At 46.7% G+C, this 24258-nt stretch overlaps 5 protein-coding genes across 5 annotated transcripts; 1 reads left to right on the top strand and 4 right to left on the bottom strand.

The window, feature by feature from the left end:
- Positions 1-115: 115 nt before the first annotated feature.
- Positions 116-3574, top strand: LOC120897582 (serine protease gd-like). Its single transcript, XM_040302574.1, has 2 exons — positions 116-2664; positions 2769-3574. The coding sequence occupies exons 1-2, from the start codon at positions 2419-2421 to the stop codon at positions 3387-3389; spliced, it is 867 nt and encodes a 288-aa protein (XP_040158508.1). The 5' UTR covers positions 116-2418; the 3' UTR covers positions 3390-3574.
- Positions 3575-5675: 2101 nt separating this feature from the next.
- Positions 5676-9995, bottom strand: LOC120897579 (serine protease gd-like). Its single transcript, XM_040302566.1, has 3 exons — positions 9036-9995; positions 7063-7514; positions 5676-6983 (listed from the first exon to the last, which is right to left on the bottom strand). Exons 1-3 carry the CDS (start codon positions 9321-9323, stop codon positions 6188-6190), a joined length of 1536 nt encoding a protein of 511 aa, XP_040158500.1. The 5' UTR covers positions 9324-9995; the 3' UTR covers positions 5676-6187.
- Positions 9996-12352: 2357 nt separating this feature from the next.
- LOC120897585 lies at positions 12353-14548 on the bottom strand. Its single transcript, XM_040302577.1, has 2 exons — positions 13817-14548; positions 12353-12838 (listed from the first exon to the last, which is right to left on the bottom strand). Exons 1-2 carry the CDS (start codon positions 14090-14092, stop codon positions 12617-12619), a joined length of 498 nt encoding a protein of 165 aa, XP_040158511.1. The 5' UTR covers positions 14093-14548; the 3' UTR covers positions 12353-12616.
- A 99-nt stretch (positions 14549-14647) lies between these two features.
- Positions 14648-17735, bottom strand: LOC120897578 (serine protease gd-like). Its single transcript, XM_040302565.1, has 3 exons — positions 16444-17735; positions 15833-16332; positions 14648-15751 (listed from the first exon to the last, which is right to left on the bottom strand). Exons 1-3 carry the CDS (start codon positions 16717-16719, stop codon positions 14959-14961), a joined length of 1569 nt encoding a protein of 522 aa, XP_040158499.1. The 5' UTR covers positions 16720-17735; the 3' UTR covers positions 14648-14958.
- Positions 17736-17819: 84 nt separating this feature from the next.
- Positions 17820-23049, bottom strand: LOC120897577 (toll-like receptor 7). The gene is made up of 2 exons (XM_040302564.1): positions 22150-23049; positions 17820-20041 (listed from the first exon to the last, which is right to left on the bottom strand). Exons 1-2 carry the CDS (start codon positions 22164-22166, stop codon positions 18316-18318), a joined length of 1743 nt encoding a protein of 580 aa, XP_040158498.1. The 5' UTR covers positions 22167-23049; the 3' UTR covers positions 17820-18315.
- Positions 23050-24258: the final 1209 nt, after the last annotated feature.

Genomic DNA, 24258 nt, shown 5'->3' with positions numbered 1-24258 from the left:
TGGTGTATAAATTGACAAACCTTAATCAGGCGTATCGAACCAATGGTAATTCGTTTCGACGGAAATCGAATCTCCTTAGTCCACCATCACCCCCCCCCCCTCCCCCCGGGTGATGGGGAGGGAAATGTATCATGCAGAGCAGTAAACTGGTGGCGCCTGCGTGATACCTAATAAGATGGGACAATATTCGCAACAAGACGGAAATGGATACCTCTCAGTGGGATAAGCCCCTTGAACAAAAATGCGCAAAGGGGAAAACAGCGAGAGAGAGAGAGAGAGAGAGCGAGAGAGTAAGAGGATCGTTAGAAATTTTATATGTTATTAGCAAATCGATAAAGGCACAAAATTATTCAAACGATCGAACGTGTGTGATCAACGTTCCCCGTCGTCTTCCAGCATTTGCATGCTCCGGGACCCGGTGCCGGTGGTGGTGCGGTGTCATATGTCGGTGTGGCGATTAACTAGCAGCAGCAGCCGGTAGCCAGCATTGGCACTGCTTTTGACAAATTAATGGTGCCGTCAACGTGCTAACGAAGGCAACGTTAGCTGGCCAGAATTGGCGCCGGTATCGATTTGTGCGCAGCTCTCTGGATGCGGATGTGGCGCGCTTGTTGTGGATGCGGAATGCGCCAGATTTGACCGGGATTATTGAGTATGCGGCATTATTGGCAACACATACACACACACTCTAATGGTTGGACCGTAAGCAGCTTCCAGCTTCCAGTGTTATATTTGGCTGGTGTTGGGGTGTAGGCCTTTATACTTTTATTTCGTTATTTCTGGCTCCGCTTTCTTCGTTCCGCAGCGCAAAAGCTGCCGCCGAAAGAAGCGCCGCCGTCGCGTATAAGGACTGGCAAGCAGATTCCGCCCCAAACAGAAGCTACCGGTAGACGCTAAGCTGGCAGATAGTATGATATATGGAGACCCGGTGGAATAACACGCCGGACACACGCTTCACACCTCTTGCCCGGGGCGTGTGGATATCCACGCCATGGGTGGCAGCATGCTCCGGGGAATGGTAGCTGGAGGTAACGGCGAGGGGGGGGGAGCTTCGAGAATCTTTTGGAAGTGGGTGAAGATGTCACATCGGCAGACAATGTTGTGTGTAGCTTTTTTCTTTCGCACCATCGCTCTCTCTCCTCTCCCCTTGCTCGCATGGCTGGGAACATTAATAAGCCGTAAAAACTACAATTCCATCCACAGTTTTATGATGCAGTCAATTTGATCTCCGACGCCATTTAAATCTATAATGCCTAACGCTTTTGCATAAACGTTGGCGCCAGCGATCGAATTTCTTTTGCGTGCCGAGTGTACCTGCCCCCTAGAGGAATGTCTGAAGTCGTTCGTGTCCGCAAATTCGTTTAACCCGGACGCGCCGTTCTCTCTCTCTCTCTCTCTCTCTCTGGCTCCCATTGATCCCACACGGTAAACATAAGTCATAGAAAGCATGGACAATGGAAAAGGAGGAATTAGGCCCTATCTTTTTGCAAGTTACGGCTGTTGTGTCTATTTAGAGGAAGAAGCAACTTTTACCTCAACTTCACTTCAGATTCTTCCAACAAGTCCCTTAAATGATTTAGATTTTCCTCCTGCTCTAAAATCCAACACACACCCTATAAGAATGGTAGCAGAGACCGATTGGACCGCTATAAAACGGCGATCTTTCGCGAGGGGTCTTCGATCTTCTTAGGTTTCATAACGCTCCAGGGCGTCCCAGAACACGTGCTTTGCTCGCACGACGTGCCTGTGACACACCTTCACCGCTTCGGTGTTGTCACGAGCAGCGTGGTGTGTGGGAAACGGTTCTGAATGGGGGGGGAGCGAACGAAACGATACACTATAATATTATCCTTCCCGTGTAGTAGGCAGATAGGCGCAGACGAAGAAGCTGTGAAAAGCAAAACCCCCAACGGATCATTATCAATGCAAATTGAACGGCAAAAGAGAGATGTATAACAGAACAACACACCCGTCGCCCATTGCTTGGTGTTGGTGGTGGTGGTAGTGGTGGAGGTGGACGCGAATAACCTCCGTTAAGCTGCGGCATCTCCATCTTGCAGACGACCGTGCGCTGTTCGACGATCGATGCACGATCGCGCGCCGGCCCCGAACGGGCTGCGATGCGCGAACAGGCGAACGACGCGAGAACACCCGCGTCCACATTTAAGCATGCGCTAGTGTGGCCGGGATTTTTATTCGCGCTTCAGCTCGCCGCAGTGCACGTAGTGCGTACACGGGTTTCGCTACGGTTTAACCCCGCGGAAAGTTCCTGCTCGTGAGCAAAGGGTTTCTGCTTGTTCATTACACTATTAGTGGTGGTGCCTTCGCTTGGATATTGTAGCAACCATTCAGTGGATATCGTAGCAGTACAGAAGGGTGTACGACCGTTTGATCGTTTTAAATTGCGTCCAAGAAACGATGGCTCGATTTGCGCCACACCTAGTGCTATCGGTCGTGCTGCTGGAGCTGTGCCGTGGTTCTTTCGCTGCGTCGCTCAGTGGTGGCTTACCGAACGCGGCAGTGTCTCCGTGTCCTGCCATCTTCCAGTACGCTAGCGACAGCATTAAGCAGCAGATTTACGGTATCGTAGACACGCGTGAGCAACCGGTGGATAAGGTGGGCACGTTGGAACTGCATCTTTCCATTGCGGGCGAACTTCACTCGGTAAGTGCACGCGAGCAACACGAAGCTGGCGGTAGATCCTACCAGCACGATGCTCTCTATTGCAATAACACCGTTTTCTTCCTTCTTCTGCTTGAAATTTGCAGAAATACGTCGGTTCGATTGAAGCAATCGAAGACAGTGCACAAATTTTGCAACAGTTCGGCAAAGGCCGCGGCGTGACGTACCGCGTTAATTTCCCCATCCAAGAGCCACTGCCCAAGGTCACGAAGGTGATCTTCAACGATCGTGAGCTCTGCACGGGACCGGCCGATCGTGGCTCGTTCGTTAGTGCAGTGACCCTACGACACTTCCTGCGGTCGGACTCGTGCAAGGATAAGTGCGACCGTACCAAGCTGGTGGTCCCGACGTCCCTGAACCTGAAGCTGACTCCACCGGCTCCGGCACCGGCGACCGGGACAGCGATCGCGCCCCTTCCAGTGGCTGTACTGCCGAAGGTGGTGGTGCCAAAGGGTGAAGGTAGTCCCGTTTCTTCCTCCTCCACCCCGCAGCTGACCGGAGATGCGCCGGCCGTCCAGCACGAGTACCAGCGCACGATCGAGCGCAAGGAGGAAACGAACAACCCGCAGGACAACAGCACCTCGGTAAAGTACATCCGGGAGGAGATCACGTACCGCAAGCAGGTCATCTCGCCCGGCGGTGCAACGGCGGCACTGCAGGCCGACGAACTGCGGCTACCAGCGTTTGTGAGCGATAAACTGACGTAATTTCCGTTCCACCTGCGTGCGGAACAGATGGAGCAAGCATCGGCGATCGGTTGCCCTATTCCGACCAGATCCATTTCTGGTTCACGGCTTAATATCGTTTCAAATGTAAAGCTTGTTTTTCTTTTTTGTTTAGTTGGCCACAGAATAAAGACACCGCGCGACGACACGCGGTACACAACACAAAACTTGCGAGATATCTGTGATAATGTACTTATATGGTGCTTCCTGCTGTAATCTGAATGACAGTATGTGTGTGTGTGTTGTGTTCGTGTCTTCGTATGCATACATTAGGCGGTTCTCCCCGTCCGTCCGATCAACCTGTTTCCAATCGAAAGCGATCGCGGAACGAGTTTTGGTCATAACTAATCTCCGTCCGTGAGTCACAGCGCTTTATGGGAAGAACCACGGTGCGGTGTGATATACGGGCGCGCGCATGCGGCTTTGTCTCTGCCGGCGGGCTGGCTGGACTTCCTTTATTTTCCACGATCTGATCCGATCGTGGGTTTCGGTAAGGTGGTAGAACTTTTCGCTTTCGTTCAAGGTGTTTTGTTTTTTTCAAAGAGTGGTAGAAGTTTCGATGGACTGCGATGGAATGGATGGGTCCAAATGCAAACGCATTTGAAATACCACTTTTGCAAAACACACTTCCCCGATCAGTTCCGATCGGATGAATTCCACTATTTTTACGAAATAAGCGAAACATTGTGTGAATTAAAATTTTTGAGATTTGGAACCCATGTCGGGTATGTTGGTAGCACTACAATTGAACATAATGTCAATGAGTCAATACGCATGCACTAGAATCTTCAAGATGGATGAATCAATCTGAATGTTACATTTTGGTATTCATGAATCACTGCAGAATCATGAATCGTAAAACATTCATGAATTTCTATAGATTCGTGTAGCTCGCTTCAAAGAGTTTGAATCGTGTCACAGTTGTTTTTTGTGCCAAAGTCGAATTTGTTCAATTTCTTCGTTTACTACTAGCATTTAGTTCTCGACTCGTTTCGCCGTGATTTTATGCACAGAGTCTTAATTCGGCCTCCTTTCCGAGTTTCGTGGAATGGATTCCTGAGTTATACGTTGTAATTGACCTAAGCGAGCCCCTTCACTCGAAACTCACATCTGCCCGTGCGATGAACACTGCAAACGTTGACTTTTAAGAGTTTCTTCAATCTCCAGAGATTAATAAATCTTTAGCGAATATGAATCTTTGGAGGTGGATGAATGTTTAGAGACTCGAGAACCTTCAGACTTTCATAAATATTTTAAGATTTGAGACGTGAATGCAACACACAGTGCTTCAATCCGAGAACCGGACATGAACTCAAACTTTGGTTTAACATTTTTTTCGGGTTTCTGATTGACCAACTGTATATATGCGCTTCTTCTTCGTATTCGTCTTCGTCGTTCTTGAGGCTAAGATTCCGCTGTTATACCACTGATTTGCGCTTCAAGCAAGCTCTAATCAGGTAAAGTGGTAAGTGCTATATATACAGGATTTTCCCAGTCAGACTCCTATGTATAAAGCATTGTTCATCACTCGTGAGATGGTTTTCAATCCCTTGTGCTGTGCTGTTGAAAACAAAAAAAATAATAACAGCTCGTATAATAACAGTTAACACATGGGTATTTATGGTTTCTCATGCATGTGGGATACTTTAATAATTCTTTTACGAAATGAACATTATTTGAAAGGAATTGCATTCTATAGCACCTATATTTTTGGATATTAGGAATTTCCAATGAGTCTGTCCAAAAGAGGTGCCAGAGAGTCCAATTATCTTCACATAAAGTTAATATCCCATTAGAATAGTGTCCCGCAGCTATGAAACCCCCTGCAAATGCTGTTCAGTGTGGATACTGATTCGGAAACCCTGTAACAAGAATCCTTGTCGAAATCAGCCCAGCGGGTATGCAATCTGCATGCACATTAGGGCACACTGTACACGTAAGTTCAAGCTCTGTTTTTTTTTATTTCTTCCATAAAAAAGCAACTGAAGTTTTTTCAGTAGCTTATTATTACAAAAGTATATTATTTAAAACTCTCTGTTAAAGAGGCAAATGATGCCAACCGGCTCAAAGTCTCTATAAAAAAAAATAAAACCCTCTTTTCATACAATAATTATCAATGTCAATCAACATTTGCGCACTGTTTTACACACGCGCTGTACATTAGGTGTCGCGATTTACATCAAAATGCAGGATATATGCTGTCTGTGTGCAATATTTTCAGACTTTGTTGCTTGTCAAAGCAATACAAAAAAAAAAAACATTACCTTCAATCGCTTGCTTTCTTATAGAAGTTTACTGTTTTATTTGAGTGTTCTTGTGTTCGGTTCCAATAACAGTTCCAGAACCATATCGGACGCATTTTATTATATTTACATCGTCTATTAAATACAACCTTACTACGCACTATGCAATTTATTTTCTTTGCTTAGTATTGACTTGACATGTTCTTACCAACAAACGTTCTTCATTTGCGTTTGTCACTAACCTAAGTGTCGGTTGCCCACTGAGCAGGGGAGCAGGGAAGCGGGACCTGCAGACATGAGTCACATTGTGGAGAGGGAAGGGAGGAAGGGAGGGGGGAGAGTGATGTTCCGTTTTGTTCTGCTCGCTCAAGGCACTGGCAACTAGACTAAAAGCTCTCCATGGAGCATAATTTCAGTATTTCAGGTGTGGCTGCAATTCCGTGTTGTGGCCGCGTGGGGCGTCGCGAGTGGTTCACAGTTGCAACAGTGTTGCACCCTCCCTTTATATTAGGACGGTGGATCTACCCATTGTCCACTCTAAAGCATCTTTACCACTCTCGACAGCCAGTAACGGAACGGAGCAATATCCGTGTACAGTACGTACTTGTCGCGGGCGCAGGTGAGCGTGTTCGGATCGTACTGGCCGACCGAAACGATACCACGAATGTAGTACCTCGAGCCACGCTTGATCACCAGCCCACTGCCCGAATCGCCAGTGCACGGCACCGAACCATGCCCGTCCGCGCAAAATATCCTCGCATTGCCGGCAATCAGCCGCTCCAGGTTGCGGGTGCACGTTCGCCGATCGACAACCGTGGCCGTAACGTAGCTCGGATACTTGGCATTGCCGTCCTCGGTGACGCCCCAGCCCGACACGAAACCCTTCTGACCGACGATCTGCTCCAGGTTGTCACTTTCCTGCCACAGACAGATCGGCCGCACGAGATTGTTGTACGTGAGTGGCTGATCGATCAGCATCACGGCGATGTCGGTATCGAGCAGTATCGAATCCTCGAAGTAGTAATCCTCGTGGATGAAGATTTTCTTCACACTACGCTCCTGCAGATCGGCATCGAAGAAGTTGTCGATGTTGTGCATGCCCGGCACGGTTGTCAGGTCGTTCGCACTGCGCGGGTTGCCGATCGAATCGTACATGCAGTGAGCGGCCGTTACCAGGTGCCGCTCGCCAATGATCGTACTGCCGCATATGTACTTCGGCTTCGCTGGGACTCCGGTGTCGAAGATCGGTGCCGCCCACGGGAACTGTCCCTTGGGCGAGCGGATTCCATTGATCGAGAGACGGTTAAACACGGCGGCCGGTTGTCCGCAACCACTACAAAAGGTCAGATAGAAAAGGATAGTTACAGCGTTAGATTCAATCGTTCCTCGTTCGACAGTGTCCTGCTACTTACATGCTGGCCGAACCACCCGCTTCCGTTGAGCTAAAGTCTACCGACGGTCGTTGCGTTTGTACTGGCTGCGGTCTGGGCGTTTGCACTGGCCTTGGTCGTGGTTGCGGTTGCGGTTGGACCACCGGCTGCTGTTGCTGCACCGGCCGGTACACCGGTGCCTGTACGGCCGTATTTTGCTGGGGCTGGAACTGTATCGCATTGATGTTGTTGCCACTGTTCGCCAGCGGTTGCATCTGCGTGAAGAGTGTGTGCTCCAGGTTGATGGTGGTCACGATATTGCCGGTTGCCTTTTGCCCGGTACAGATCGTCTGCCCGTTGACGCTAATGGCCAGCACGCTCGGGATGACATTGTTGAACGGGAAGTTTACGCGATACTGGGCCGGCTGGTTGCTGTAGATATCGCGGAACGTTTCCTCCCGCGACTTCACCAGCGTGATCGATCCGACGTTGTTCTGGAAGGTAGAGCAGAGCAAATGCGATGAATATTTAAATTATCTATTTGTTTCATTTGGGTTTCGGGGTGAAGCAATGATCTTCTAATTTACGACACGAAGGAACAGACAGCGGAAGCTTCAGCACAAACGGCGGGTCTGCCTTTGCTACTCGAATTATGGTCATTAGTACGCGGACGCGGGTGTCGGCAACACAAGTTTGCGAAGGAACGGTCATCATATTTTAGAGTGTGCTTTGTTGCTTTTGCTAACCGAACCTTCCAAAACTGGTTTCTCCCTCTCTCTTGAGGTTGACAACAGGCACAAAACAAAAAAAAACTGCGTAAAATCATGATTTTTGGTTTTACCCGGTGCTGTGACACGAGATGACACCGCAATCCCCTCCCCACCATCTTCGCCACCATCGCCACTAGCCAACGCAAACGAGCGCCGCGCAGGGAATCCCACCTTATCGACGGAAGATGGTGGTCTTGGACCAGCGCTAGTCATGATTGATAGAATACACAACACACCGCATCGTCCGGTACAGTGGGTAGGAATTTTAAAACATAGCTCAACTTTCCCCCAGCACGTAGCAAGCACTCACGGTACTCGGTTTATGGGAAGGGAATTTCAATCACCACTCAATAGGGGGGAAAAAGGGGGCCAACGTATGAATCAAACTCCCGCCCAGATGACTAAACGGTTGCTGGATTTTCATGCAGAAAAACATGGCCGATCGTGCGTGTGACATTCGTTCCACCAAACGGGTTGGTATTGGCTGGAAGGTCTTGGCCAGAAAATGCCAAACGGTCAGCGGTGCGCGAAAATCTAAATTTAATTTTTCCTCCCATCATCTTACGATCGTGCGCGGGGGGGGGGGGATGCGTGGATAGTATCAAGGTTAGAGCAGATAAAGAAGTCACATTTCGGTGTGGGCGATGTTTTTCTGTGGGTTGGAAAACCGGTTTGTGTAACATTTTTTTGGGAAGAAAATTGAATATAAAGTATGTCTCCAAGTATCCCTCCCCCCGGGTGGGGATGTATGGATGATGGTGGACTGAACAAGCTTTCCGAATCATCGAACACCATGATGAGCACCTGAGATGAGATCTTCTTCGCTGTTTTGAGCGTGGCCTTAACATGATCTTCCCAATAGAGCGATCTTACACGTCCGCCTTCCATTGAAGATCGTGGCTGATGTCTAGCAGATCTTGTACAGGCTTTCAGTTATTTGTAGAACGTTAAGTTGTTGTGCAAATAGTCTACCATTCCACATGTCCATTCGTTCATATCAGTGATCACGTCAACTATCAGGCTGTTGTTTTAAAGTATGCTTAATTTAAATGTCACATTACACCTAAATGACGCTCCCCCCAATATCGTCTGCAGATCGTGTCAAGTACCAGTTCTGTGACTCCTACGACACTGTACCGGCAAAATCGAACGACCTTTACTACCGTCGACGATGGTTGGTTGGGATCGTAACGGGAGGGTATCATTACTGGTTTTTTTTTTGTCGTGCCGGACTCGGACAATTACCTGCGGTACGGCGATAGCGATCGACAGGTCCACGTTCAGCTTGACCAGCTGACCGATGCGCAGACCCTGCAGCTCGACGTAGCCAAACACCTGGTTGGTGCCGGGATCGAGCCGGTACGAGAACACGTCCGGGCACGGCGACCGCAGATACTGACCCTCGACCGGGCTGTGCGCTAGCGGGCCCAGCAGCAGCAGCAGGCAGGCGCACGTCCGCAGCAGCAGGCTGAACGGGGGCGAGCATCGCGCCATCCAGCGTAGCTTTGCGTTCATTCGCACCGTCGTCAACATGATGTGATGGTGTATTTGCTGCTGGTGGAGAGAGTACGGTTTGTGTGCACTACACGCGCGTGTCACGAACGGCGGGCGCGTGAGAGGAGACTGCTGGACGGTGCCACTGCTTCAAACTGCTTGAGGAAAGGAACTGCACACCCAAACTCTACTGCCCGCTCATAATTGCCCCTTGGCTGCACAAAAACTCTTCAAACAACACTAGACACTCTCACACGAATCGTTCAACTAAGCGTCATGCACACCTTTCCGTGTCCGGTCACACTAAGGAACTAAGCCAGCCGCTGTGGCAGGTTTTACCCCGCACCGTCGATAGAATTGGTGGTACGTTCTAACACAACATTCGGTGCGTGAGCAAACGGGTTAGAGATGAACGCTCTACACGCTAAACGCCAAACCACATACTCCGGTTTGGGCACTCCGGTTCGGATTACTACTCTGCCGATTCCCTTCGCGATCTTCTGCTTATCGGTTCTCTCACCAGCCGCCGGAGAGATAAAGATAGATAGAGCGAGAGAGCGCCTCCTAGTGACGTGATCCTCACACACACACGATCGTTCTTTGTACGCTGATAATGCGAGGTCGCGGCTTGGCGAATCACGCGGCACGATACGACGACGAACCGTTCGGTCGAAGCTGTTGTTACACACTGACACTGGGCACCGCGGGTAGAGCAGCGAGTGTGTCTCACCGTGCGCCCTGCTGGTGGTGTTGGTCGGCCAGGTCGACGCGCTGTAGGGACGCACAGGGTAGAGCGTGTGCGGTTGTGGGCTGGGATTTCGAGTGCCATCAAGCGCCACCGGTTTATTGTTCGCTACTAACACCACCGCAGCCTACTACCGGTTAGCGCTCGGCGGTCGGTTTTTCATCGATCGCGTAGTGCATGTGTGTGTGTGTGTTTGTCCCTGTCGCAGGTCCCGGTATACACACCCGCGGTTTCATCTCGCCCGTATTTTTCACCATCCCTGTAATGTGTACCCGGCCTTTCAAGGGGCCAATCGCTTGCCTTGTGCGCCTGTGTGTGCGGGTCGGCATCTTGTGAGTGACGCGCCGTTTGGGGAATTACCCGCCGTATGGGTCTGGCCCTTCTGGAGAGTGTCGCTGTCTTTCTTTCGCCCCGTGCGCTGGCTTGCGGGGCGTAAGGCAGCAGTGGTCGCAGAGGACACCGCGGGTAGTGTTGCTCTCGGGCGCTCGGACGCTGTTTCCACTGTCCCTAAGATTGTCCTGGTGCGCGGAGTCTGGCGAGCTGAATTCATTAATGAACACTACCTTGGGTGGGGAATTCCAGCACCTGCACCTTTTTTTCTGTTTTGTTTTGATTGGCTTCCGTTTGCAAGAGAAAAGGGGTGTGTTTGTGCCCTTTTTAAAGAGCCCCGGTTAGCCCTCTTCACTGATGCTTGTGGTTTGTTTGGGTGCAATGAAAAGCATACCTGAACACTCACTCCAGCAAAAAGTGCATTGGCACCTGTTGCATCGTGCCTACAAATTCCTTCAAGAACGCAGTTGAAACCTTCTCGTAGACACATTTGTTCCAGCATCATCGATTATACCTGTACAATACGAGACACACGGGGTGGAATTGTTCGTGAGATTACATATATTGTGAAGTGCATCCACGCGGTGCACATCACATCCTCAATAATGCAGCTTGTGATCGTAGGCGCTATTAACGTAGCTGCCCGCGAGAGCGATAGTATCAGTGCGAACCGCGCCAATCTATTTAGATTCGTGAGATTTTCATTCGCATTTCAATTCTCTCTCACATACACATACCCTCGTACTATGTGGCACACTGTTAGTGGTATGGAATTTTTGCTAGACGCATCTCGTGCTCGTTATGCATCCGAAAGATCGCATACTCCATCGATGGAAGCGTACGCGATCGTAGCTCATATGCGCGTCAATTATTATTATTATTTTTTTTTTAAATTAACTCACGAAATACCGTAGAATCGTTTTTCAGGTTCCACCTCTAACATCGTTTTGCTATAAATACTATACGAAATAAAGAAACTCGTCTTATTTGCATATCTGATTAGATGCGAACATCCAGATCAAAATCCGGTTTTGAGAAAAGTCAAACTTCAACCAATTTGGAACTGAATACAATGACTAGTTTCTATAATCTTCTAAACGATTCAAAGACTGCTCCTAGATCCATTTTTATCATCTCCGAGCATTGCCCTAGTCCTAGTCCAACCTCAACGAGAGCTTTGAGGAGGAAACTGTAGCGCAAGAATTTGCGTGTTCTCCTATCTAATGTCTGGAGGAATTGAGAACCAAAAGTCAGGGAAAACCCAAGAATACAGTGGTTCAAATTACAATAGCAGCCCGTTTGGGCAGCACTAGTTCTACTCGTAGAACTCTACCAAAACATACTCTATCTAAACGCAATCTTTTTTTTCTTTTGGAACTCCTTTGCGAAGATTTGTCTTCAAAAATTCGTATACAGTCTGCTCCCGAATTACGCGGTTTGTGCGTTCCCGAGGAATCCGCGTAACTCGAATATCAGCGTAGGTCGAATTTCGCGATTTTCGAGAACCGCGTAACTCGGGAACAGACTGTAGTTTTAAAGGATTTTGTTTGTTTTTTTAGACTCACAGGAAATGGCCCAACAGGTTGTTGTGGACAACATTGTTCCTTGCAAGCTGTTAGGTTCAAACTGCTAGCTCAAATTCCAAATTCGGTACATTTAGTTTATTGTAACAATAATCCACAACAACATTAGACAAGACACGCAAGTTTGTTTGATTGTTTCAACGTATTTAAGCGGTTGCGGCTGGATGACAGGCATTGTGGTGGAAGTTCATGTTGGAGGCTTTAGGAACCTGATCAGTGACATGCTTACCCGTGATGTTAAGTCAAACACACTCAATTAACACCAGAATCAGATCTATTATTCATCGGAGAATTACTCATTAATCATCTAACAGGTATATGTGAAACAAAATGCTATTTTATTTTATAAGAAAACGCACAGTGTTCGCAAAAATGCGGATAATCTAAATCGATGAATTGGGTCGGATGAAACATTTATTACATCTGAGAACTGTTTTCATTCTTCCGCTTGTTAGAGCTAGCAAATCGTTTGACTTTATGTTTTGTTGCGATGCCTAGTTGTACTAACAATTCGATCACCGGGCGTCGGCGATCAGGGTTGAACATACATTTATTGGAATCGGATGTTGTGGCACCTTGATCACACGCCTGGCCACTGTCGTTTATGGTGGCAGTTGGATTGTCCCCCAAACTAGGATGAAGCACAGGGAACTACTTCTACTGCTTGGTGACAACTAGACCGACGGATAGATCGTGTGCTGCAGGCTAATGGAGCTTTCGGTGTTGCTGGCTCTCCGGCCGGCGCAGATCGTTCGTCCATTGACGCGAATGGCCACTACGCTCGGGAGGATATTTTTGTACGGGAAGTTCACACGATACCATGCCGGTTTGTTCTTCTTGATGTCGCGAACAGTTTGGCTGGTGGATTTGTACAACGAGATCGATCCGACGTTGTTCTAAAAGAAAGTATAAAAAGATGCTTATGTTTTCAAGCCAATTTCTAAGCGTTTTTCAATTTTAATTAAGGACAGTGGAAACCTATGAGAAAGAAAAAACAAGTTCGTCTATCTACTCGGGTTATGGTCAGTAGTAGTAGGTCAAAGATCAAACGTTGAGGAAAAGGAGATGCAAGCTGATTCTCAAATTTCTATTGGTCTTTAGCTATTGATTCACTCCGCCCATCGTTAAACCATTTGAAACTAGATGTTATTCGAGAGACTGTTGAACTGTTTGTAAATTAATAGCTATATAGTTTAGGGCCTAGGGCTCCAATTGAACACTTAGTAACGAACTGATCGAGTTTAAGTTGAAACCCTTAATTCAGAAATTCCTACAAACCGTTCAACTCTGCGAAAATCTGCCTTGCCTAGTCAAGGTTACAGCAGATAAAGAAACAACCTCCAATGTTGTGTGATGTTTCGCTCAAGTTGTGAAACCGGTTTGTTTAACTTTTTTGAAGAAAAAAAAGATGTGTATTTTTGAATATTCAATGTGTTTCGTAATAATGGGCAATAGGGAAAATGCCGTTGTTTGAATATTCTAGTTGCTCCGTTGTTTTCAGTGCGAGGACAAAAGTAATTTTTAGTTTTGTGATTAGATTGCGATTTCCTATTGAGAGCTAGATGTTAGTTGTTGTTAGTAGTCCAAAATCAGTTTGACTATACCAAAAGTGATAAGTGATTATTTGAGTGGTTAAATATTTTATTATAGTGGCTTCCTTTAAGTCAAAATTATTTTTTTTAATGAGTTGGCTTATTTAATTTATTTATTGAATTTGATATAATTCATTAATATTTTTAAAAAAAGGCTTTTTCATAATCACTTTTTATGCTATTTACACGTCAAATTGGGTCTACGATTGCAAGTGGTCCGTGGACCACCAGTTTTGGGGGTTTAAATGTCATGTTTGATGGCTCTTGAAGCTGGAGGCTTACCTTTCGCACGATGGCAGCGATCCTCATATCTATCTGGAGTGTGATCGCCTGATTGGCGCGTAGACCTTGTAGTTTCACATAGCCAAAGGGCTGTTTGGTATTGTTATCCATCCAGTACGAAAACACGTCAGGACACGGTGACCGCTGACCCTCGACCGAGTTGTACGTTAGCAGACCAAGCAGCAGTAAGCAGGCACACGACCGCAGCAACAGAGAGAAAGGTGGAAAGGATCGCACCGCACAACGGAGGTTGCCTTTAGTCCGTCCGTTCAACATTTTAGTGTATTTGTTCTCGAAGATTGAAGAAGAAAGTATGACAATAGTAGTGATCAAGGTTCTCAAAATGCACAAAACTGATAAACTGTCACACTATTTGATGTACGATTTTGTTCTTTTGAATCCCTGCAGGCACGCCTTTTTACCGTGTACGATCGCTCCTAACGTCTGCCAAAGAACTAAAATGTTTCACCAGTCCGTGCTGGAATAAATACGCTATAAAGAACTTTGATGTGTGTGTGTGTGTGTGTGTGTGTATGCTCGATCGACACGTGTACCAATCACGCCTGGTAGAAGGAAAACACATTTTTTAGGAGAGATTTTTTAGGACTATCTCCCCTCTCATATACAAAGTTGAAAAGCGCCAGTTTACAATCCTACCTCTGCCATTATTAGTCGCTAAACGCATGTGTTAAGGTATTCAGGTTTAGGAGCCCGGAATACTGGTTCTTGGAACGAAAGAATAGGATATGTGGCTATCTGCGTAACGTTAACTTTTGCGGCAAACTGTTCGGTTTAAAAGGATTTTTTGTAATAACTGCGAGCGAAAGAGTCTCCTTAACGAAAATTAAAGAAGCTTTTATTGGTACATATTATATAATTTATGTGATCCATTACATCAAAAAGCATAACGAATTTGTAGCGGGATAGAAGATTATTTTAATGCAAATTTACTTTTTAAACACAACCTCACAACGTAAATTATTGTTTTTGTACCAAAATTTGAATATCAATTTTATTACATTTGTAATAGCAATAGTATTATGATAAATGTATCCCTTTTTGGGTGATGCTAATGTCAATTTTATGTGTGCGGAGTGATGCAAAGCGGGAAAATTTGGCTAGAAGAACACATTTCTGATCTATTAAGACTTCATCACTCTCGTCAGCCAGTACCGGAATGGGGCAATATCAGTGTACACCACGTACTTATCTGTTGCACACGTGAGTGTCTTGGGATCAAACTGCCCAAACGATACAATTCCACGAATGTAGTACCTCGAGCCACGCTTCATTACAAACCCACTGCCCGAATCGCCTGTGCACGGCACCGATCCATGCCCGTCTGCGCAAAAAATCCGTGCTTTGGCGGCAAATAGCCGATCCAGCTGGCGATTGCAAGTCTGCCGATCGACAACCGTGGCCATAACGTAGCTCGGAATCTTTGCTTTTCCATCCTCGGTGACGCCCCAGCCCGACACGAAACCTTCATCGCCGACGATCTTTTCCAGGTTGTCGCTATCGGACCACATACAGATCGGCCGTACAAGCTTATTGTACGTGATCGGATCATCGAGCAGCAATATGGCGATATCGGCATCGACTAGCATCCCATGCTCGAAGAAGTAATCATTGTGTACGAATATTTTCTTCACACCGCGCTCCTGTAGATCGGCTTCGAAGAAGTTGTCGATGTTGTGCATCCCTGGAACGACTGTTAGGTCACTAACATTTTGTTTGATGCCATCCGAATTGTAGACGCAGTGGGCGGCCGTTACTAGGTGCCGCTCGGTAAGAATCGTACTGCCGCATATGTATCTCGGTTTCGACGAGCTGCCGGTGTGGAATATCGGTGCCGCCCACGGGAACATGCCTTTGTGCGCATGTACTCCGTTGATCGAGTAATGACTGAATCCCTTGTCCGGCAGACCGCAATCACTTAAAGATGGAGAGAAAACAAACAAAATGTATAGAAGTAATGAGCTATTCCGATGCTAAATAAGGGTTTTCGATACTTACAGACTCTCTGACTCTTGTTCCGATGAGTCGTCTTCAGTACTTTTTACATATTCTATTTTTTTTCGGTTCCGTTTGACTGGCTTAACATCCTGCCGTTGCACTGGCCGCGTAACAGGTGCTTGTGGGGTTGTCAATTGTGTCACGACGGGCGGGTTTTCTGTTGTCTGGAGTCTTTGTATCGGCTCGATATTATAGAATGTCTGATACGCAGGTGTTTGTGGGGCTTGGTATTGTATCACATTCACGTTGGTCCCGTCGTTTGTGCTTACCAGGCTTTGCGTCGACGGGTATAGCGTGTGCTGCAGGTTGATGGTGGTTACGATCTGGCCGGTCACTTTCTGACCAGCACAGATCGTGTGACCATTGACGCGAATTGCTAGCACGCTCGGTTTGATGTTTCTGAATGGGAAGTTTACACGATACCACGCCGGTCTGTTGTTTTGGATGTCGCGGACAGTTTCGGTGCTGGATTTATACAACGTGATCGATCCAATGTTGTTCTGGAAGATTGAATGAGAAAGGATATTGAACATTTACGTTAACTAAACTCAAGTAAACTAGTCCTTGAAATGAGTGCCATTATAAATTCTTTCGATTAGAGAGAGACTTACCTGCGGTACGGTGGCAGCGATCGTCAGATCTACCTGGAGCGTAATCGCCTGATTGGCGCGCAGACCTTCCAATTTCACATAGCCAAACGGCTGATTAGTGCCCTCTTCCACCCAGTACGAAAACACATCTGGACACGGTGACCGCTGACCCTCGACTGGGGTGTACACTAGCGAGCCAAGCAGCAGTAAGAAGGCGTACGTCCGCAGCACCAAGCTAGACGGTGGTGAGGATCGTACTGTCCAACGACGACTCACGTTAATGTGCACCGCAAACATTTTGGTATATTAGAATTATGCGAGTTCAGAAAATAAACTACACTGATATTTATTACTCGAAAGCGCGAGAAAGATCCTTTGATCCTAAACTTTCACGTTTAAAAATCACTCATAGCACAAACTCAAGAGATTTTTACACTTTTCCCATACTTGGAACAATCGTCTAGATGAAGCCTCTCATCCAAACTTTCCGCGTCCGATCACACTTAACGTCTGCCAAAGAACTGGCACGGTTCAGCTTGCAACCGGTAAGATGCGCCTCCCCCAAATAAAAGTTATGCAATTTGAGTTAGGGAACAGCTCTTTTCGAAACATTCATATGTTGGTGAATTTGTGAAAAACCATACCACCCGTTCGGGATACGGCAAAATCGCCGGCCGTTTCCTAACACCAATTGGGTAACATAGTGGTGGAGGGGTATTATACCGTCTCATAGCCCAATTTGATGCTCTGTGGCTTTCAACCGATGCGTAAGGAATAAACGAGTGCCTCGCAGTACTGTTTACAATGGACTCGGTCCATACAACATTTGAGGGTATTATGAGTACTTAAAACTAAAGAATAATACAGAGCATCATAAAAGCCACATCCAAAAAAGGCTAAAGGCAACCATTTAACTATCACTGCTTATCGTTTCCCTACCTTTTCGCCTCTCTTCGAGCGAATGATCGTGTTCGTCCCTATTCTCCTCTCACATCTCACAATTCACACTCTCCTCTCTTATGACATTCCTGTGCCACGGTCTCCCCACTTAAGATGCGAATATTTGGACTGTGTGCAAAGTCAGCCAAACTGTTGTGCAAAGTGAGGTTTGGGATTTCCCCTGCCACCGTCTTTTTTTTTCTATATTATCACCACCGCAGCTACTACCGGTTAGCGCATGGTTGGTGGACTCTTCGTTATCGATCACACTATGTATCTGATGCGTGTGTATCTGTTACGCATAAATGATTGGGATGGAGCGATCCATGAGACGATTTGCTTCTCGTTACTTTTTCTTATTTTTGTACTATTATGAAGAGTAATGTTTTTCGCGTTCTGTCATCTATACTGTCCCCGGAAATAACTCAAAATACAATAAGGAATAAAAAGCATTCGGGTTCAAATTACAATCTTATAGCTTTATTGGACACGTAAGCAATATCGTTTATTTGGTAACTAGATTCGTTAGAAGCCAACTTAATCCTCGTGGCCAACCTAATACTTTATTATACCTTTTTTTTTGGTTTTGTTTGGTGTTTAAAATTCCAATATGGGCTGGAATATCCGTCCGTCCGTGTATCATTCCATTGCCAAACAGTGGGGATGAGTCAAATTTGAAATAATGTAGAGCCACGATCAAAGGTCAAAGTTTAAAAATAGAATTGTACGTCTGAAAATCTGAAAATAATCTAGTACAGACGGGTTTGGCATCGATTCTCAGATGGAACAATGCTTTCAATCACAATTGGCATAGGAAACGTCTTTTTTTGTTTGCAAATACCTAAAAGGACATAATTCAATCTGATCGATGATCGGTATTTCAAAGTCGTAAAAAGATTGTCCCTTTATTAAAATGGATCGTAAAACCGCACTCTCGGAAATGTTACCAATGTTCTAAGCCGTCGAGTTATCGCGTATTACGTCGTTAACCGTAACACCGTTGCTGAACTCGTTCGCGCGCTTGTTGTACGTCACCACCTTCACCGTGCGATCGTGCTGCCACTTGCGCACCAACCGCCAGCCACCGTACACCACTGCCACGAACAGCACGGCCGCAAAGATGGCCACCAGGAACGCTAGCATACCGAGCAATCGGTCCACATCCCGCTCCAGATCATGCAGCTGGCCGTCGAGCCGCTGCTGGTGCAGCGCCGTCTCATTGCCCTGCCCCCGGATCGTGGAGAAGAGCGCGTACATGAAGTAGATCGTGTTGCGGCCGAGATTGCGCAGCACGGTCATGTCCCGCTTGATGTGGTTCATCGTGTACTGCGGCTCGAACGCATCCGTAACGTAGGAGTCCGTCACGTGCGTACCGTTGATGTAGCAATCGCGCGGATCGCTCGTCGAACGGATGTGCGTGCGGTTAAGGTACGCATTCAGCTGATCGTAGTAGGTGCAGTTCCAGCGGTTGAACGACAGCGACACCAACTCGAGAAACGGAAACTCATGCTCCAACCGCTCGTAGCTGATCAGCTCGCGCAGATAGTTGAAGTTAAGGCTCAGATACTGGAGCGAGCGCATCCGCGACAGATCGCTCACGTTCAGCCGCACAAAGTTGTTCTGCGACAGGTCGAGATTGAGGATCGAGTCCGACGCCAGCAGGCCACCGATGTTGTGTTCGCTAAGGCTGCAGTTCTGCAGCCGCAGCGTCACCAGGCTGGGAATGTTGCGTATCGAGTACTTAAGGTTGTAGTCGAACTTGGACACATTGTTCGAGGAAAGGTCCAGATACTCGAGCTGGTTCATCTCGTGCAGCCCGACGATGTTGTCCAGGTTGTTGTGCGACAGGTCGATGTGTTCGGCCCGGTTAAACTTGAACAGGTCCGCATCGTAGATGTTGTTGTGCTGGATCTGAAGCGCGCGCACATTGAACGATTTGTTGACCGTGAGCGTTTCGATGTGATTGTTGTCGATCTTCAGCAGGGCGATCTCCTTCGTCTCGATGTACGGCATCCGGCGGAAGTTGTTGTCGGACAGATCGAGCTCGTAGATCTCGTCCACCATTGTGATCGGATCGAACAGGATCGCGGGCAGAAAGGCGAGCTGATTGTGATCGAGCAGCACCGACGAGAGGTGATCGTTGAAGTGAAATTGGTTGGGTGCGAGCGTTACTAGGCAGTTTTCCCGCAGGCTCAACGACTCGAGCGCGTACAGCCGATCGAACGCTTGCCGTTCGAGGGTGTGAATCAGATTGAAGGAAAGGTCCAGCTCGACCAGTCGTATCAGAGAGCCGAACGTAAGGTTGCTGATCGTCTGCAGCCGGTTGTTGGACAGGTTGAGCGTTTCCAGCGAGTAGAACTTCAGGAAGGTCAGCTCGTTCAGCTCCTCCAGATTGTTGAACGCCAGGTTTAGCTCGAATATCTCGTACCCATCGCCGACGATGCTGCTCAGATGCCAGTGCACCTCCTTGAAGCCCTGCCGGGACAGATCGACCTCTGTTTCATTTTGGCGAAGGTTTAGCGTATCCTCCGTTAGGAAGCCGTCCCAGTTGGGTGAATGGCGGTACTCTTCCATTAGCGTTCGATGGCGATCACGCTTCATACTGACACACTCGTCACCGCGTGATTGGTCGACCGACAGCAACGAAACAATCCCCGCTAAGAGGTACGCTATTGTGCACCTGAAAAGAGAGTAGAACCGTGGTTAAAAAAACAGGAAAGCGATGATTACACTACACAAAAAAAACGGTAACAATGAAGGGAGAAAAGTTTGCACGAATGCTGACAACCAAACCCATACCAGCAACAAGGTAATGGGAGCTGCAAAACTGTTTGAATGATAAACCATTTTATTCATCGCGCGCGACCTGCATCGTAGCGGACGATATCGGAGCTGCAGCACAGAACGTGACTGCCCAACAACTACCGGGATGATTGTTTGTTGGGTTGCTTTTTTTTTGTAGCAGCACATCGAAACTCCTCTTTTGTGATAGAATGTGCAAACACAGCGGTGTGGCAATTAATTAATGCATTGATTTGAAAAGGTTCCATTGGAATCCGTGTAGTCGTGCTGTTCTTCATGACGTTTATGAACGATCGATCATCACGTAATAATTACACATTTAGTGTAAACCAATAGTGTGCCCATGACTGTTTGCCTAGCTAGCAGCACAACGAATCGACAGCACACCGTTTGTGGTTGCTCTAGGACTTTCCATAATAGCCGTAACAACAACAGCCGTAAACTTTGAAGGCTCTTCTGATGTTACATTCTAAGGTACAGCACAACAGCAGGAGGTGGATGTGGTACATGCGCGTGGGATGTGCTGAGATGAATCTGAACGTTCGCCACATGCATGTACGTAGACTTTTTTGATAAAATGACGCTATCAACAGCACGTATCACGTTTCCGGTAAACAATTTAATTTTATCCATTAATCATTACATCAATTCATCAAAAGCCGTCCATTAGGAGTCGTTCAAAACACTTCTAATCGACCGATCTGTAAACGTAATTGATTGCAATGGCGCAAAAATGGAAAGATTTCATCTACGGGCTAAGATTAAAGTGACGAACCCGTTGCCTATAGCAAATCGAACGATTTCCCTTCAGCTGTCATTTTGTTGAACAAAAACGAAAAAAGAGGCGAATTTTTGGCCTCCTTTATTCTGCGATCACATGCGGATTATGTGTATGTGTGTCATAATCATTTCTTTTTCATTCGAACGCCCCCCTTTGCGGGTCCGGTGTGAATCTGCCATCCGTTTTATCAGTGCACACGGAGTATGGAGAATAAAATTACAGTCAATTAAATTCACTGGACAAGTCGTGCATGCTAATGATATTATAACACGGCGTGCCGGTATGGCGTGCTTGTAACGTACGTCATCCGCGCGTGTGTGTGTGTGTGTGTGTGTGTGTGTTTGTGCTACTCCCGGGTCTTCCGGGTCCACTCGACCTTGATTAGTACGAGCCTCCTCCTCCATTGTGGCATCGGGATGGTGATGATGAGGAGAGCAAAACATTCTAATGATGCGCCAATGTTTGTTTTCGTTTTCACGTGGTTGTACTCTTTCCGGTTTTTAGTCGCGATGTGATCGAAATACGGCGCGGCAGAAAGTCACCGAGAGAGTTACACAAAAGCGCGATTTGCGTACTGGATGCCGGTCGCCCATCGGTACACCGTAAATGATAGTTTAGGGAAGGAAGAGTAAGCAAGTTACGATAAAGCGAACCATTGCTTCGCTGCTTATGGCATGGCAAAGAACACAAAGCGCGATACTGTGCTTCTCGGTTGAGGTATATCTTTCGTACGTGAGCCTGATGTTTACAGAAGCTCCGGTTGTCTGGCAGCAGCGATAAAGCAGTCGCTGTAAGGGCACAATTGCATGCATGGATTACATTGCTTGTGGTGGGTATAAAGACAATCTTGCAATCCCCTTTAGCACGCCTCTCTAGGTGTTCTAGTGAATTCTCGATAAAATAAAATCCACAACAATGCTGCTGCAAGGGTGGGATTTGAAGCGTGAAGTAACATTTATTAAACTTAAACAACCATCTGACCGTACCCTTGATCGCGCTGTCCTCATCGGCACAAATAAACACCAACCTGCAGCTGATTCCTTTTTGCGTTCCTTTCGTTTCGTGTTTGTTTGTTAGTTTGTTTGCGTTGTTTGTTTGCCCTTTTGAAGCCTTCCAAGGCCATCATTTGAAAAGCCATTAATTATTTAAATATTTTAAAACAGTATCCCCATTAAACGTTGTTTACCCATCGACATCAATCTTACCTTACTGTAAGCTGCATGTTTGTTCCTTTTCCCGCGCTATGGGCTGTGCACCGCTAGACGAAAAGTGTCAACCACTTTTAAGGATGACCGAACAGCTTTCTCTTCTGCTGCGCCCCAAACTGCACACGTGCTCGATGGGACCTGGATAGGTAGTTGACACCCGAAAGCTATTTCCTGTTCGTCGCTTGCTTTAATAACTTAATGCGAAGTCGTTGTGTGCAACCAAACGAATTCACCACTTGGCTGGCCAATTAATAACAATCATTTCTCAGTCACCTTTAACAAAACTTACTACTGGAAAGCATTTAACACACACATGCACGCACGCACACACAGCACTTGTAAAGTGAGAGTCGCGAAGGGAAACAGTGCAGTAGGCTGATCACTAATTAATACGAGAGCACCTATAATCGATTGTTGGCGTTGAGCTGGAGACTAGTCGATGTTAAAATCGCTTGCGGATCGTGCTGTAGAACATGAGCCTGTGAGAACAACCGGGTCAAAAGCTGCAGCTGCGTGTTTATTGCACTTCTATTGCACATAAAAATCGATAAGCATCTCTCCAGCTTTGCACAGACGATCGCGCTGAGATGCTTGCAATCACTTCAGAATCACTTTATAGCACTCGCGCACACTCACACATACCCTTTTGCTCGATAAGATGCTCGTTTGCAAATGCATGTGCATCTCCGTCCCGTCCGAACACCGAGCAAAGAAGGGTTTGTCTAAACTCCCCACCGTCGTCTGGTCTGGTCTTGTCAGCCGCACCGTGTGCGGTGCGCAGTGGGCAACGGTTGAACGCGTACTGATCGTACCGGATCGATCGCACGGGGGGATGTTATAATAGAACATTGAAAGCAGACAGGGAACGTACCGGCCGTGCACACGCTGCGCGAACCCCGCTCGAATGCGCGAATGTGTGTCGTTGTTGAGGACCGTTTCGGTCGGTGTGCTGCTGATGATAGACGGTATCGTAAGCACACACGGCCGTGCTGCATGCGTATGGGTTAGGGGAGGGGTTGATAGAATCACGTATACACTAATGCGTTTTGTAGTACATTGGAGCCGGTGGGATTTACGTGTGCTTCATCACTCAGGAATTGGAGTGTGTGGCTGCAGGAAGTGCTTAGTAGAGTTAGTTTGAAGAAGATACCAAGTGGCTACAGAAAGAAATGGGCTTGGAGTGAGGTACTGTTCGAGTACTATTCGAACTCAAATTACATTACAGTTATTGGCTAGCTTCGTAGAGATCACATTACATAAAGAACAAGGGTATGAAAAGTAACCCCATAGTAACTTCCCTATTTTGGTTTTGTTTTTTAAAAATTAAGCCTTTATTTGCATCTATATCTTCTCTATGAGGATTGACGCTGGTATACGAAGTGCAGAGCTAATGCATCAAACATCGAACCAAGCGTACATGAACGTACGTGATGCGATGAGCTTTTTGCCGATGGCCCGCAATGGCACGCGATATTGATAAACCGCCGAGTGTGGAGGATTCACAACTCGTATTTAAACCACCACAACAGCATTGCGCGTGTCTTTAATATGTTAGAGGTAGGTGGAGCTCTTCCTTTTCATTTTTTGTTTGCGCTTTAAATGCTTTAACCTTTGCTTGTTTGTTTTTCGTCATACAACAATGCAAAGTTAGTAAATAGTGATTTTATTCTTCCCATAACGTTGTTAATGTTTTGACTGCACTAATTAGTTGTTTCAAGTTGTTTCCAAAAAATGGCTCCATTATCTGTCAGTGCGCATGTGTGCATGTGTAAAACTGAAATGTATATTATGTGATTAAAATGTAATTAAGCGAGATTTAACGTTGGTTTTGATCAGATAAAACATTTGTAGATTTTGTGTGCAATTGTGGCAACGGTTATTTGTTATTTCATGCTATCGCGTTCGCTAAACACGTGTCAGTTTTTGTAGCTTGGTTGGGAGGGGTTGGATTTCTTCTGTTTTTGGTATTTCTGTTGTATATTTCTCTATCAGTAGAATGCATTACCGTTGCAGCACAACTCTGTATTAGCGTCTTGGATTGATTGTAACAGTGAAGTTAAATATAAATCCTTTGTTTTACGTAAAGCGCTATTTTGCTACAACAAT

Source organism: Anopheles arabiensis, chromosome 2, assembly GCF_016920715.1.
Source record: "Anopheles arabiensis isolate DONGOLA chromosome 2, AaraD3, whole genome shotgun sequence".
In the NCBI taxonomy this organism is placed as follows: domain Eukaryota; kingdom Metazoa; phylum Arthropoda; class Insecta; order Diptera; family Culicidae; genus Anopheles; species Anopheles arabiensis.
This window is presented reverse-complemented; position numbering and strand designations above follow the sequence as displayed.